General features: G+C 42.4%; 1 protein-coding gene across 4 annotated transcripts in view; it reads left to right on the forward strand.

Annotated features, from left to right (window-relative positions):
• The window catches only part of PAX2 (paired box 2), an 83,064-nt gene extending 67,961 nt beyond the window's left edge, over window positions 1-15,103 (forward strand). For 2 of the 4 annotated variants that reach the window (XM_036386002.2, XM_036386003.1), the window contains exons 8-10: window positions 6,925-7,026; window positions 12,868-12,954; window positions 14,866-15,047. In XM_036386002.2, the coding sequence (XP_036241895.1) occupies window positions 6,925-7,026; window positions 12,868-12,954; window positions 14,866-14,942 (266 nt within the window). In that variant the 3' untranslated portion in view covers window positions 14,943-15,047. Of the gene's footprint in view, window positions 1-6,924; window positions 7,027-12,867; window positions 12,955-14,865 lie in introns of all 4 variants that reach the window. The other 2 variants (XM_036386001.2, XM_036386005.1) reach the window with 2 other exon arrangements.
• The last annotated feature ends 999 nt before the right edge of the window (window positions 15,104-16,102 follow it).

A 16,102-nucleotide genomic window follows, 5' to 3' on the forward strand; every position in this document is an offset into this window, starting at 1 on the left:
CAGCATAGCAGTGGCAGGAGTTATATCAGAGACAGAATTCAGGTGCTTTTAGTCAGTGGAGAGTTGGACAACAAAGGAGTAAAAAATGGTAAATTCCATCCATCAGTAAAGATACATGTGATATAAATTATGTCTGTGCAGTTGCAGAGTGTAGAGGGAAAGATAGACAGATAAATAGACACATATAAGTCTGAGTTTTGGTTGTGCAATCATTCGCTGTCTGACCTTATCCTCATCTCCTTTCCACTATTAGAGAGAAGAGTGTTTAGCATTATTGTGTTCAAGTCTCTTTGCCATGTTAGTGTTTACTTCTTTATCCCCCCACACACTGAGTAAGTGGCAATGGCTCTGGAAGGTGCGAGGAATTTTTCTTCATAAGCCTTGATGTGTTCAAGAGAGGGCTGGGCTCATCTCCGCTGTGAGTCTGACAGGGGTTTTAACAGCCTCACAACATTGGGACAAATAGCTCCTGGTCCCTTAACCCTTCCCAGCTTTGCAAGGCAAGGCCTAGCACTGTTATTCCCATTGCAAGGGCTTTACACAGTCTTTCAGGCTGAAATCCTCTCTGTGGTGGCTGGGCAGAGCGGAAATCCAGGGGCTGGATCAGATTGGCCTAATGCTACAGCAGCTTAAGCGGTCTGTTTTACCAGAGATTATGGTTTCACTTACACAGAGCGCCTGAAAAATGCTGCGGTTTAGGAAGGATTATAGCTGAAAATTCCATGCTTTAAAAGAGAAATAAAGCAGGGGAGGGACTAGGAAAGCCAACGTGCCTGGGGGCTGTGCAAACAGGATTAACCCCTGCCCATAGCACCTCTTGCTTCTGCCCACCCACGCTTCCATGTCCACCTTATTCTCTGCCCTTTTCTCCTCAGCAGCTCCCCACACCTGCTGTCTCTTGTATAATAAAAAGAGTTGAAATAGGAGTATGGAAAATGCCCAGGACTGAAGTGTCCCCAGTTTATTTACATATCACTGTCAAATGACTTCCTTGAAAAATATCCCTTCACTCACAGCCTGTGAAAGCCCAGGGAACTTTTGGGCCCCTGCCTGCAGATAGGTCTAGTCATCCAAATTATCTTGTATCAACATTATTTGAATAAAGGCTTCAAGCACTCCCAGAATGCTGGTGGTAACTCTGCCTCTTTGGTCTGAAAGTAAATCTGTCCATGCCTTGCCTTGCAGAGGACAGAGGATGCAGGAGGAAAATAGCTTGGGGAGGGTTCTTGATCTACAGAGACTGGCTCTGGCACATGAAGGCTCACTAGTGGGACAAGTAGGACAGTGTATGGTTGTAAAAGGCAGAAGCTGGGTGCTGATGGGCTGCCTATTCTGGGGACTTTAATTAACTGTAAAACAAAATCCACATACTCCAAGTTCCATTCCCCATATCCTCCACAAAAGGTCCTTGCCACACAGAGCTTTGTAGCAAAAAGGGAAAAGAAATTATGATCCTCACTTAGCATACCAGTGACTTCACTTGGTAAACTAAATAAGGACGAAGTGTATCCCTCTTGGCCAAAACTGGTCCTTCCCAACTAATTGAAACATGAGCGTATGTCTTTGCTGCAAAGAAATCTTGGTGATGAGAGACCTTTGCTGGCCACCCATGTTAGAAGTACTTGGAGTAGAACACAGATGGCAAACTATCATTTTTGCCAGGTAGCAAATCTTTAGGAAACAAATATCTCAGGATAAACAGCATTCACAGAGAGAAATTGCCCAGCCCTTTATTGTCTAGGTGAGCACTACAGCCTCACAACAAGGTGCCCAAAGTTAATTAAGCCAGTTCTACATAAATGAAGTCAGATTTATGTCCTAATTACATGTCACATTTCTATTTCTCTGTATAAATCAAAACCACCAGAACTAACTTATTTCATAGGCCATTGGCAATAGTTGCCATCACAGCAGAGAGATGGCTTTCATTTATTGGCTTGAATTTGATAACCTGAGGATGGACAGTTTGGTAGATAATTTGGATTGGATCTGATCACATCATCCATGCTTTGCTTTCAGGTGTCCAAATACAGGACTCTATTACTGCTGACCCAACAGCAGTGGGTGTTCTGGAGTACCCATGCTTTAGGTCACAGAGTTCTCCAATTCCCAAACATCCTACTTGGCAGCCAAGTTAGGAACAGTGACAAAGCTCAATCGACCAGAAATGGAGGCCCAATGCGAACAACAATGAAAATTAGATCTTTTACAAGTCCCCCACATTTCCTCTCTTCCATTATGTCTCTCTGTCAAGGTATCTATCTGGCAAAACTACACTCTGGGAACAATCAGAGTCAGCCCTGACTGTTTTTATGGTTAAATCTCCAAAATGTGCCACTGTGAACAAGATCAATTGATTGATCCATCTTTCTATCCACCTATTAATTGCACAATCCCATTTGTATTTTAACCTCAAACTCCAGCTATACCATTTTTGTCAAGCTTTTATGAAATTTGGGTAGAGAATCTTTGGCCATTACACCCAGCAATCTGTTTAATAGATGCTTATAGCAAGGCTACTCTCCTGAGGAAGGTTACCTTGGAAGAGAAAAAGTGGTGCAATTCCTTGGGCCCAAACTGTGTAAGTGTAGCATCTTCATATGCCCTTGGCCAGCAGGAAGAAGCAGCAGGAAAGGGAGCACAAAAGCTTCAGAGCATTCTTCTTCCCAATCCTATGCTTGTTCCTGTCCTCCCTCTCCTGCATGTTCCCTCCCTCACCTCCTTCTCTTCTTGCCTCCCATTCCTCCCCTCTGCCACTGCACTCCATTCCCCTCATCTCCTGCTGCTCTGCAGAGGCATTCCTGCAGTCTGAGCCTAGCCCCCAGGCACATTTACTGCTGTTGTCTCAGCACTGGCTCCTCTGATCTACTCCTAGCCTTTTTATTTTTATTTTTGTTTTAAAATTAATTTCCCTGTAGATTTTAACCACTCCATTTTCATTTACCCATTTTGTTCTTCCTCTCCTCCCTTCCCCACCCTCCTCTTCCTTCCCCTGTTCCCTTTGTCTGTCTGTGTCCATCCCTTACCCTACCACAGAAAACCTCTCCTCTCCCCTCAGTATAAAGCAAGAGCCTCATGGAGCCTCTCTCACCCCTTTCACCCCCACCACGCCGGTCGGCTCTGGGCAGGCTGATCTTCAGCCCTTCCACATGGCCCTTTCAGACGATGCGTCCACGCCTTGCTACAGTGCCTTCCTTCATCATGGTGCCCACTTTGGGCAGTCCAGCAGCCAGCCTCTGATAGCAGGTAACCGGCCTTGGCCACAAACTGAGCGGGGATGCTGTAGGCAAGGGGTTCAGTTTCGTCTGATGGGGAGCCTAGTAAATGCTGCAAGCTCTTTGAGTGCAAGTGGGAACCAGAGCAACCATGTTCCAGGTCTGCATCTGCAGTGTATGTTCTCAGCTCCATGAAGAATCAAAAAGTTTTCATGCCTGTCCTTCTTTGTTAAAATAAAATGGGAAAAGAAGATGTAACTACCTAGAAGTGACTGGGTGTCCCAACTGGACTGGGTTTGGGACTTAGCATAGAAACATTCATACAGCAAAATCCTGTGTTGACTCAATAGCCATAATCTCCCTGAGTACTGCAGGCACAGAATACAGTGTGCTAGCCTAAGGCAGATGACAGCAGCATGAAGATTCCAGCCAGCTCTAGGCCTGCCTGGGTTGTTCAGCATGGGTTGCAGCTACTAAGTCAAATAGACACGGGCAGCTGGTGAGCACTGCCATAGCTATGCTGGGAGCAGTATTTGAGTCACCTGATTCGGGTGAGCTGGTGCCTTCACACAGCAGACCAAGCAGTTAAGAAATCCAGCATCATGTCTGAATGTCAAGAGCAGGAAGGATGTGTGAAAGACTGTGTTTTACAGCCAAAGGAATACAGAGCTGAGGTGGCCTTTAAGGGAAGAGCAGGTGGCCTTTAGGGAAGAGCAGAGGTGAAGAAACAGGTTGCAGAAGATGGCAGCATTTATGAGCAGCAGGCAGGAGGGAAAGATGAGGAGGAAGGTCAAGTTTCAGGTAGGTACTAAGGGAAACTCCTGAGCAAGGTGACAGAAACAACATTGCTGCCGAATCTCAGGGGTGACTTGGGTGAAATAGTGGGTATCATCTTGGGTGACCACTGACTATTTTTCAAAGGATGTAATCTGGGCTTTTTCAGAAAAGATAAGACTTAGTGCAGACCTGCACTAATACTCAAGAAACATGTCTTCTTCCTAACACTCAAAAAACGTATTTCTTACTTCTGCCTTCTTCATGTTCCTATATTATTTTTCTCTTTTGACTTAATATCCTTCCTTTGTCTTGTCACATGAGATTTCCATCTCTAAAACTCCATGTAGGAAAACAGCAAGTAAGAAGGCTTGTGTTCATAAGACCATCTTGGTCCTACCTTACTGCAGCCAGTAAGAGCTTCTGAGTTCTGGGCACTTCCTAAGCCAAGAAGTGGCTCCACAGTAGAGATATCTGGGGATACTGTTATATATGACCATCTTCTAGCCTAGAAGGCACTGTGTCTCTTGAGAGGCACATGCCTTAAGACTCTTAGAGGGAATTAGACATGGAACAAAAATGTTCAAAAGTGCAAACAATGTCACAGTGATTCAAGTGCTGTTCCTCACTCAGTAAGTTCTTGCAGGAAGAAAAATGGCTGTAGTTGGAAGCATGTTATGAGCTAGCTTTGCCACAGCCTGCAGTACAAGAATTTAATAATCCTGTCTACCTGTTTATAATGAGAGAAAGTTATGGAAGGGGCCTGTTTGTATGTAACGGCATTTTAAGAGTTTCCCTGTGGGAGTCTTACTGATGTTACTGATACAGTACTTGTTTGTTATCTTCTTTTCCAAGACCGGGATTCTGGCAAATGATCACTTCCCAACAAATTTTCCATGCTCAGTTTTGAACATCAACCTCTGTGTGCTCATGTCTGAATAAAAACACAGGGGCATATGTGCACACACAAAGTAGCAGAGTGAGTGTATACGTGATCCCACCTGAATGAAAGTGTCAAAATGAATTAATTTTGCCTGCAGCTAGATAATGTTATCTCTAACTTTTCAGTGACACTGTTTTCTCACTCATCGCTTGTTATTTCTCAGGTTAGTCAATAAATGAAACTAAAAGAACAAGATTTTTAAGCATAAAAGTTTCTTGCCTTAAACCAAAGTGAGAAAAAAATGACTACATCTATTAGCTGTTATTCATACAGTTTAACATACAGCTACAAGTCACTAAAGGAATGATGGTGATAAAAGAGTAAAAGAATGTAGAATATTAATCCCTGATACATTATGTATTTATTTTTATCAGTATTGGGGAGTGGCTGGAAAATGGCTCAGCGGTTGTCTAAGAGAACATAAACTATGCTAGGACCTTCAGCCACTGATAGGGAACCTCTTCTGGAAGAAAGAATGAACTTGCATTTCTGTTTTCTTGAGTAAATCACCTCAGTAATCCTTACTCAAGACTGTGAAAGCAATGGCACTGGTTTAGCCTACCTCATCCCAGAGAAACTTCCTCCCTTCAGGTTAATGTTCCATGCTTATTAGTTTTTGCTTTGCCTTGTAACTGTTAATTATTTCTGATTCCCCAGCCAAGGTTCATGCTTGTTCCAGGGCCTGCTTTTATCAGTTATCATTCTGCTGGTAGTAGAGCTAACCAAATACTTCTTTCATTGGCATATCCCAGCATGGTTCCTGTGACTCCAGTGGTATTAATGGGCTTTACTTAGCCTGTCACTCCTAAAGGTGAATCAGACACTTGCCAGGAGAGACAAAATTTAACAAAAGAATAACAAATAGCACAAACTTCTTGGTGAGCTATAGTTCACCTAGGGAATGTGAAAGGCTTTTGTTGCCTGGAACAGGCTGACATCTCCGTAGGCAGTGTTGGAGGTTGAGCTGTAAATCTCTCAGCAGCTGTGGGGGAAAGATTATCTTAATTTATTTAGCTTTTTGTTTTGTTTTATTTTTCTTTGTTTGTTTTGTTTTGCTTTGGCTTGAAACTCCCAGCAGCTTCTGAGATTATTTTAGTTCATTTAAATGCAATAAGCACTAACAGCAAATGCCCTTCTGGCTGGCCCATTTTCAGGCTAACCAGTCCAAATGAGGAAATGCCTCTGGCATCAACCAAGAAACCCCCAGCTGCACTTCCTAAGAGAGGAAAAATAATCTACAATCATACACCAAATCCACACCCCTCTCTACTTCTTTGGTGATGAAAAGTTATGACAACTTAAAGTATTATAAACAAAAACACTTGTACCTGTGATAAAAATGAAGTGAGACTCAAACTAATTTGCATGATCCTATTATTACATATAGTACACCAACACCTGGAAGGAGTCCAACCATTATTGGTCTCATGTTAAACACTGTGCAAATGTACTAAAAGTGTGCTCTTGCACCAAAGAGTTTGCAGCACAAAAAGAAGCACAGAGAGGTAAAGTGACTTGCCTAAAACCATATGCAGGTGAATTACAAAGGTGGGAAGAGAGACAGGCACAGAAAACTCTTGGATCACTTCCCAGTGCCTTGCACATTGATCATGCCCTAAAGCAACATCACCACAGTTTTGGAACCACATCCACTGCATATAGACAGGACCTCAGCTACTCTGGCAATGAATATGCTGCCACTCTCTGTGCAGATCAAGGCCATTTTGATTTAGTTAAAATAGATCCAAAATCAAACCAAATTCTTTTGAGCCTCATCAAAGCTAAGTTTTTACATCCATCCTTACAGTGTGAGATCAAAAGTGCCCCAATCTTCACCCAAAATTTTCAGTGGGCAGACAGAACTCATGTAAGAGAAGGCTGTGCAGTAGTTGCCTATCAAGTCATGTGACAGTGGGACAAGAGATGATACCAAATCAATATTGAAAGATCTTATCTGTATTGATCACCTGTCCTGCTTCTCTCCCTTTCCAGGTCGTGATATGGCAAGCACCACCTTGCCTGGCTACCCACCCCATGTTCCCCCAACTGGACAAGGCAGCTACCCAACATCAACTCTTGCAGGAATGGTTCCTGGTAAGTCAGCTGCCAGCCCTCAGTAATGGTGCACACATGTCTGAACGCTTACCAGCATTGTGAGAGCTTTCACAGCTGGCTTGGCCATTGCTTTGCTGACATGAAGAGCTATTCTTTTCATAAAGAAACCATCAGGAGCCTATAACCAATGTAGCTAACAACCCTTTCTGTAATGTATCTCTTTCCCCCTAGTAACTGATTCACTGCTGCTATGGGCAGCTAGCTAGCTATAACCTGTGGCAATTAATTGGTAATTAATTAACCCTAGTATTCATAAACTAATGTAATTATTTTCCAATGACCCATGCAGATTATTATGTACTGCTCATGGCTCAAGATACTCACCTATCCACTAACTAAGGGTGACAACTCACGTTCTGTCTAAATCCATGGCCATCAAGATGAAAATTATCAATGGCAATTTAATACCTACAGTATTTGAAGACCTACTGTCTATATAGCCTAAACTTACTAAGAACTCAGAAATTATTAACAGCATTTCATGAGAAACTAACTATTCACTCTTAGCAACCAACTACTTAACCACCTCCTGTTTGTAAAATAGTGGTTCCAATCCAGGAAATTACCAACCTAATCCTGCATCCAAAGACAACCTTTCTTTGATACCCAATGCTTTGGAGAAATACCTTATCTCAGCATTTGGATTCTCCCACTCTTTTGGAAGAAGAGAGAACCATTTATTCTAGGACAATTGAGGAGTGTATTACCTCAGGCTCTATTACCCACTATCCTCTGATAACAGTTGTCCCCAGTAGATAAATGAAGAGGCAGGATTTTCTTTTCTCAGACATGGTAGCTCTGAACTCAGAACTCATCTGCCACTGATTTCTGCTTTTTATGGCCCATGGTTGTGAGTTGTGATGATTAAGGGGCAGGTACACAGCCATTCTGCAGCCTCTGCTTCTGAAGAGATGAGTCCAGAACTGAAGCAGCAACAAGTTGAGGACAGAAATCTCTTAAATTACTATCATAGGATTTGCCAGGCCTTACGAGTGGAAAGCCTAACTTTACTCTCACCCAGACCTCAGAACAGATAGCTAAATGAACATTAACATCAGTGAGGACAGTGAAAATATAACTCTTAGGAAATGTTTTCAGGTCAAAGTCATAACATCTTAAAGTGACAAATCATAGAACTGCCTGAGTTGAAAGGGACCTTAAAGGTCACCTAGTTCCAACCACCCTGTCATGGGTGGACAGGGATGTGCAAAGCCCCATCCAGCCTGACCTTAAACACTTTCAGGGACTGGGTATCCACAACTACTCTGGGTAACATATTCCGGTGGCAAATTTTAGGGCATGTCCTACACTAAATTATTCAGGAAGGATTCATTATCCAGAATCAGACATGCACTAAGACAATATAAGATCAATTAACACCCCCCACACAACTCCCCCCAGTAACAGTAGGTAAATTCAGTTGACAATATTTAGATCATTCATGGTAAAAACTTATAGGAGGTCACAGCATATAGAAATTATTAATAATATCAAAATACCTGGTTCTTTGAGTAGAAACTGTTCAGTGATTGCTATGTAAGTTTAGTGTTCTCATTACAAGGACGATACTGACTTCTAAACTGGGACATAATTTTTAAGACCACTAATATCAGGGGTCACTTAACCAAGAATAAGGTATTTCAGCTCCTTGATGTGGAGGCTGCATATAAGATAGTAGTGTCCCCCAAAAAAAAGCAACCCAGAAATATTCCCCAAAAGAAAATGAATAGAATTATACAGAAAAAAAAAGTTAAGTTATACTTCAAAGTTAAAAAAAATATTCTGGTCAAATGGATATCTTCACATTAAATCTGATGTCAACATTTAATCAGAGGAAGTTTTTCTAGTGGCCTGCTTGGGCATCCTGCAGTAGTTACTGCATATTTCAACAGAGCATCAGGTTCTGGCTGTTTCAGTCATACCCCACTGGTCAGACCCAGCCAGGAAGCCCTTTTCTTCCTGTTTTCTAGTGTGACTGAAGCCAACAAGATGGAGATAAAGAGGCTTCCTGGGAAGAAACAGAAGATTTTCCTTTAATGGGTCACTCTGCAGATCTCTGCAGCCACTACTTTGTGTCAGGGGCCAACAGGGGAAATATGAGGAAGGGTGTAAGAGTAGAGCAAGCATGTATTGGTACTTTCTTGAAAGATCTCCAAGCCTCCATGTTGCAGCTAAGAAATATTTTAAGCCAGACTTTTTTCTATCTAATATTAAACCCTTGATAGGTTTTCTCTCTACAAATGTAAGAAATGTCTCCTGAGCCCATATAAGCCTTTAACATGCACAGAAACCTTTTGCAAAAAGTTCTATAAACTACATATTTTGTGAAAACTATATCCCTTATTTTTTATGAACCTGCCACCTGCTAGGCTCACTTCATGCCTCATCATTTCTGTATTAGAAGACTAAGCCATTAAGATTTAAATACAGATGCCAAGAAATAGTGTTAGTAGAGATTCCCTGAGCACAGATTGCACAGAATATAGGCCTCCTGAGATCAATCCTCTGTGCTGACTTGCAACCTCTGTTAGGAGTCCAGTTTGAACAATCACATACAATGATGCCAATGGTTTGTTATGTGCCCTCAGGCCAAGAAAGTTCAGGAGCCAGTGCTTTAACTACACTGGAAACAAGAAGCCAGCAAGATGACTACTCAGGAAGTATCTTTAAGAAAGCCACTAACATGCAAACAAACCTATTGTTCAGATGTGAGAAAACATGGGAAAGAGGCTCTGTCTTCTTTTAACAAAGGTGCAGAGCTAAACACACAACTGTTCAGAAACCAGATTTCTAACCCATTCAAAATTCTGATTCCTTGATATTTGCTTTCATCTTGCATTGGTATTAGGAGTCAGAACCCTGCAACAGTTCAGTTTGCAAACATCAGGATGAAACATTTCAATAACATCAACGTGTTCTAGATGTCAAGGCATATTAAAATAATGAAAGAACTGAAAGGAATTTAAATGAAATAAGAAAGGCAAAATGAAACAAAACAAGAAAGTTGAAACATAACACTTTGTTTCAATTTGCAATAACTTCAGAACTTTTCTTTCCAAAACTCTATTGAAGCTGACAAGCTTTAGCAAGACATTTCCATTTCAATGAGACAGCATTTTCCAGTGGAAAACTGTTTCTGAGAAGATTGCTTAACCAGTGCTAATCAAAGCTGCTATTTTCTACCCATGACAACCTTTCACTAGACTTCTACTCACATAGTCTAGAGAAAACCTTGTCTCCTGTAGCACTACATTCATGCAGCATGGCCAGCAAATGCAAATGTCTCTGAGGATTATGCAGATGACAAGATACATATTCCTGCATTTGCCCTTCCTGTAACTTCAGGTCCCAGGCTGTAAACATGGACGAAGGCCAGTGGTCCTGAGCACACACTTGGAAAAGCAGGGGTTAGTCACTCACAGACAGATGAATCAGGTATTGGGCTACACTTAACCTACATATCTGAGAGAAGTTTCCCACAAAGGTAACAGAATACCTTTGATTCCTGTCTCAATTCATCCTCTTTCCCAGAAAGGACATCAAGTTTCTGCAAACTGTTTTAGTGCAGTCAGCATCCACTGCAGGAACTGAAGTTTACACAGAGCAGTGCAGAGCCTGCAGAGGGCTGGGGACGGCAGCGGCAGGGAGTCGTTAAACAGAATCCAATGTTGATGAGGAAATTACACTTGTTTCATTAGTGATCGGGAAGGCGATAGCTCAGTTCCTCTTGGTCACAGTTGAGCTCAAAAGCTCATTATCCTGCTGCATGCATGCTTTCACTCCTCGTCAATAAACACTGTTTCCAGTGGCTGCCCTCCCTCCTCCCCACGCTCCATAGCTGTGGCTCTTTCTCCTGTGCTTAACCCATGCTTTAGCAACACTATAAACAGTTTAGGGTGTCAACTCAGCAGGGAGTGAGAGAAAAGTCATGAAATATCAGAACAATTTCTCTCCATACAGTAAAGTTATGTCATATGAAACACTTCAGAAGCAGAAATTCTCATAAGGATAGTTTTTTTCTCCTTCTTTGGGAAGCAAACCAATTCCAGTATATTCCACAGATAAGTCAATTCAGTAGAGAAAAATCTGGACTGTGCATTGCACGGTCATCTTCACAGGTTACACCTATTCCTTTCCAGCTAGTTGCCAATTTTCCATGCAGGATGTTTCTAGCTAGGGAATTATGCTGAGTTATCATCATTAAAACAGTAGTTAGCAAGATCTCTCACACAGAATGAGGTTTTATACTGAAACTAAATGCTGCTGTGAATAAAATACCTTTGGATTATTATTTGGTTTGATTCATACTCAATTTTGCACTGACTACTTTGGTTATCACCTTGAGTACCTCTAAAAACCTTGCTGGAAAGATTCTCTTCAAGTTTAAAGCAGTACAAATGCCCTAACTTGAACAGACCTCATTTCCACCATCTGAGAATCTGTGGTTTTGGCTTTAATACTCCAGTGAGAGGACATTTGCAGAGATTATGCCATAATTAATTGACATTCTGTGGTAATTGTATCACAGGCATCCATCCCATCTTGCATTACCTTCTTTTCCTCTTCCATGGTATCTAGCAGGCACTGCCAGGTGCTTCTCAAACACTTCTGTTTGAACAATTCCACCTCTGCCTTCAGGCAGACCAGAAGCTAATACCTACAGTACTCTAAGAACATAAGCACATAAGGCCTTTCAGATGGCCTTAATTGTCCACAGTTTGTTGATACTACATTAAATTGAGCTTATGATCAGATCATATCATGATTTTCCATAATAGAAGCATACATGTTTAAGTTTGGGAGATTTGTTTATTTTGAATGCAGCACCAGACCCCTTCAGTTACCAAATACTCTGCACAGCCTTCTAAGAAACAGGGAGACTCAACTCCTTCTGCACAATAAAACTGAATGTTTTAGAAGACTGCACCATTCAGATCTTGGTTCAGAGTGTTACTAAGTCACAAAATTTGGAAGTATTTTGGTTTGGGCCCATTTTCCTAATGTGAAAAGGGGAGCTGTAGCACAACTTGTCTTTCAGATTCAGCACAGTACCTAAAGTGCTAATCATTAGAAAAACAGTTTCCAGGGCTAGAATGCAGGAAGTTTTCTCTATAATTCACCAACTAAGCATAAAAGAGAGGTTAATCATGTATGAATCACTTTTCTGACTAATACCATCATCCAGAGTAAAAAAGAAAGTGATTCATGTGTTTTCCATTTTGTTTTGTATTTAAGCACAGCCAACTCAGAACATTTCCAAAAATGAATGATACTCTTCTTCACAATTATGCCATCACCCTCAGTACCCTAATAAAAAAAAATTTAGCAATACATATTGCTATCAACAGCACTGCTAGCTCCAAAGAGTTTCTTGTGAGCTTGTCCCATTAACCTTCCATGCCTGCTGTCTCAACGCTACTCAAGAACCTTCAATGTTATTAATTAGAAAGCTGATAATTAAGTGCATAAAAACTTGCATATGCAGTCCTACTGCAGCTTGAGAATTGGAAGACAGAAGGCAATGAAAAAAAAAAGGAAAAAAGCCACCCCACTTAAATAATTTATTTGTATTATCGAATTTGAACTGATTTCTTGATTGTGAAGATGTCAATTTTGTGATGCTTGATGGTATGGGCAAGCAACTTTGCACTGAACAGGCACGGCAGTGACTTGAAGGGAAGAGTTTCAGTTAGACAAGGAAGCTACATGCTCCAGTTTTCCTGCTGGCAAATGGATTCAACATGAAAGCTGGTCTGATGGAACAGCAGACATTAATCTTTATTGCTTACTGTATTTCACACCTTCCTTGGTTTCTTCCAGGGAGCGAGTTCTCAGGGAATCCCTACAGCCACCCTCAGTACACGACCTACAATGAGGCCTGGCGGTTCAGCAACCCTGCATTACTAAGTGAGTACCTCTTTCCCACAGCACACCCCCAGCCTCGCGCTCCTTCTGTTTGTCTCTTTGTTTTCTTTTCTTTGTTCTCTTTGGGTTGTTTGTTTGTTTGTTTGTTTCTGAAGAGGGGTTTCAAGTATTTGGGCAGGTGAGAGGCCTTTTTCCTCACTCTCCAGTTCAGTTTGACACCGGTATATACCTCATGCATATTTTGTACCAGTTCTGAAGTGGATTCCTCCTTCATGAGACAGTTCAGAACTCGAGTTCTGGCTCCGGCTTCTCTATGGGCTGCATCCACAGCTATGTCAACAAATTACATCAAAAGTTAAATTTAGGTTCTGCTACTCTTAGGCCACAACCAGCATACTTTCAAGGCCTGGTTAAAAATTCAGATAAGGTTTCACTCCTCTCTCAGGCTAAATCCAGAGTCAATTCCTAGGAAATCTTTAAATCCCATAGAATTTCTTCCTAATGGACCAAGTTGGACTAATGTCTAGAGTAGGAGACAGGCTGCATCACAAGATTTATAATAGTCAGTAGAGTTCCCTTGCAGGGATATATATCCATCTCCAGTCACTGATATGCTCAGAAATAGTCAAGGGATTTTCAGAAGGGAAAAAAACTCCTATGAGACTTCAGCTTCTAATACAACATTTCTTTGCAGGGGAATAGGAAGATATTTACTATATGTAAAATAAATCAGTTGTGATTATTACCTAGGTATTTACTGAGGTTTAACAACTGGATAATAGATGCACATTTTATTCCAGTGCTGTTAAACTTCAGTAAACGTGATCTTAATAATCAATTACTATTTAACACATATTCAATAACCATCTAAAGAGCTTCCATGCCAATTGTGACCCAAATCCCAATTAAGAAAACACTGTAATTTTGTTTAATTTTTCCCCTACTGGTTTTAAAGTCACTTTGTCAGGTGCACTCAGAACATCTGGCCCTGACACTTTCTTTGTGGCTATGGATGAGGTGTGGCATATCATGCTGCAGTGTTTGTTGTGGTTTAGCCCCAGTCATTAGCCAAGCCCCATGCAGCCACTCATTCATTCTTCCACCAGGAGGATCAGGGAGAGAATTGGAAGTATAAAAACTAGAATATTCCTGGGCTGAGACAGTTTAAAAGCAAAAGCCCCACACAGAAGCAAAGCAAAACAAGGAATGAATTCACTCCTTCCCATGGGCAGGCATCTCCAGGAGAGCAGAGCCCCATTACGCACAATGGTTACTTGGGAAGAAAAACAGTATCACTCCAAACATCTCTCCTTCCTCCTTCCTTCCCCGCTTTCACATAGTGACCAGGATATTTTCTGGTCTGGAATATTCCTTTGGCCAGTACAGGTCATCTGTCCCAGCTGTGTCTCCTTCCAGCCTCCCATGCATCCCCAGACTCCTCACTGGTGTGGCAGCAGGAGAAGCAAAAAAGCCTTGGCTTTATGTAAGCCCTGCTCAGCAATAGAAAAAACATCTCTGTACTATCAACCCTGTGCTCAGCACAAATCCAAAACACAGCCCCTTACCAGCCACTGTGAAGAAAACTAACTCTACCCCAGCCAAAACCTGCACAAATGCTCATGGGCTTACTCATTGATTGTCGGAGGATGCAAAAGGATCTCCTTCCCATAGAGGGGTGTCCTATCCAGAGGTCACCATAGCATCTATCAACTGAAGTATGGCCCTCAGTTGGCTTCCACTGACTGCCTTTCCCTAATCCCATTAGGAGCTCAGTCTCCAAGTTCTTCTTTTGGTTCTTTTGCTTTTCTTTCTTTCTACCTTTCTTTTTGTTTTCAGTTGTCCTTAATTTCTTTTCTTAGTTTGATTGTTTCTGTTTTTTGTTTCGTTTTGGTTTTTTTTTGTTTACTGTTTGTCCTTTCAACCAGTCCATTCTTCTCCTGTGTTAACTTTCAGGTTCCCCTTATTATTATAGTGCCACATCCCGGGGCTCCGCACCTCCCACTGCTGCCGCTGCCTATGACCGCCACTAGTTACCATGGAAACCACATGAAACTGCAGGGCGACAGCTTAGGCCTCCACATTGTACCTGTCTGATCACCTCCCTCCATCCCTGGGAAGGGTGAAGAGACCTTCTCCATTCCTCCCCACAGTCCAGTTCCTTCCTCTTCGCCACGAAGGCGCCGGACCAAGCGCTCACCACATGAGACTGAGACCCCCTCGTTCCCCCTGCCCTCCGTCCCCGCCAGAAACAGCCTGCGGCCAAGTGGCTTCCCCTGCAGGAGCCCTCCAGCACCCCTGGGTAAAGCTCAGCCATGCAAAGTCCCCTCAGCTTCCAGGACTCCAGGGGCACTGGGAAGCAATGCAGCTGGCAACCATTGCCTTACAGGACCCCTTTCTGGGAGTGGTAAGGGCCAGGGAAGCAGGGGAGAACGCCGCTTGTGAAACACTGTTCCCCAAAGATATACTCTTCTGTGGTGGACTCTTGATGTAACCCGTGATGCTCACCCTGTTTCCCTGGACAGAGGGAACAGTCTGGCTAGAGCAAAGATGGCAGCACCTGGCCCATCTGGCAAATGAAGAAAGGACCAAGTAAAGATCTGCACCCCATGAGGGGTTCTCTGTGCACCTCATCCCCACTTTCCAGCATGGATTCCCCCAGAGTTGGCTGCACCTCACGGGTGGTGACTTTGCAGGCCAGAGTTGGGAGGAACCTCACACATACACCCACAATTTCTGTGACACACAATCAGCTCAGACAGGAGGATGGAGCAACATTTACAAACAAACCGACGAAATGAAGAAATATATAAATAGATATATAAATATAACTGTGTTTTTATGCTTTGTCATGAAGGTCTGTAAAAAGGAACAAAAAATCCCCAATTTTCTAAAAAACCCAAGCAAACAAAACCAACAAAAAAAACCAAAATAATGATTAAAAAACCCTACAAAAATAAAACTCCAAGTCCCATCTCTCCCCACCACCTGAATGGCAGACAGAGTTCCTCTGACGTTTGATGCTCCTCTTTCACTCTAGGGTTTTGTTTCCTTTCTGTTTTGCACTACAATGGGATGATGGTATTGGAGAGGACTGGATGCCAGCTCCACCCGGTCGCCTCCTCCTCCCCCTTCTTTCCCAAATCCTGTCTCTGGGGAGCAGTATGGACAAGTCACATCTGACAAAGTTACC

The sequence above is a fragment of the Molothrus ater genome, chromosome 8 (genome assembly GCF_012460135.2).
Source record: "Molothrus ater isolate BHLD 08-10-18 breed brown headed cowbird chromosome 8, BPBGC_Mater_1.1, whole genome shotgun sequence".
Lineage (NCBI taxonomy): Eukaryota > Metazoa > Chordata > Aves > Passeriformes > Icteridae > Molothrus > Molothrus ater.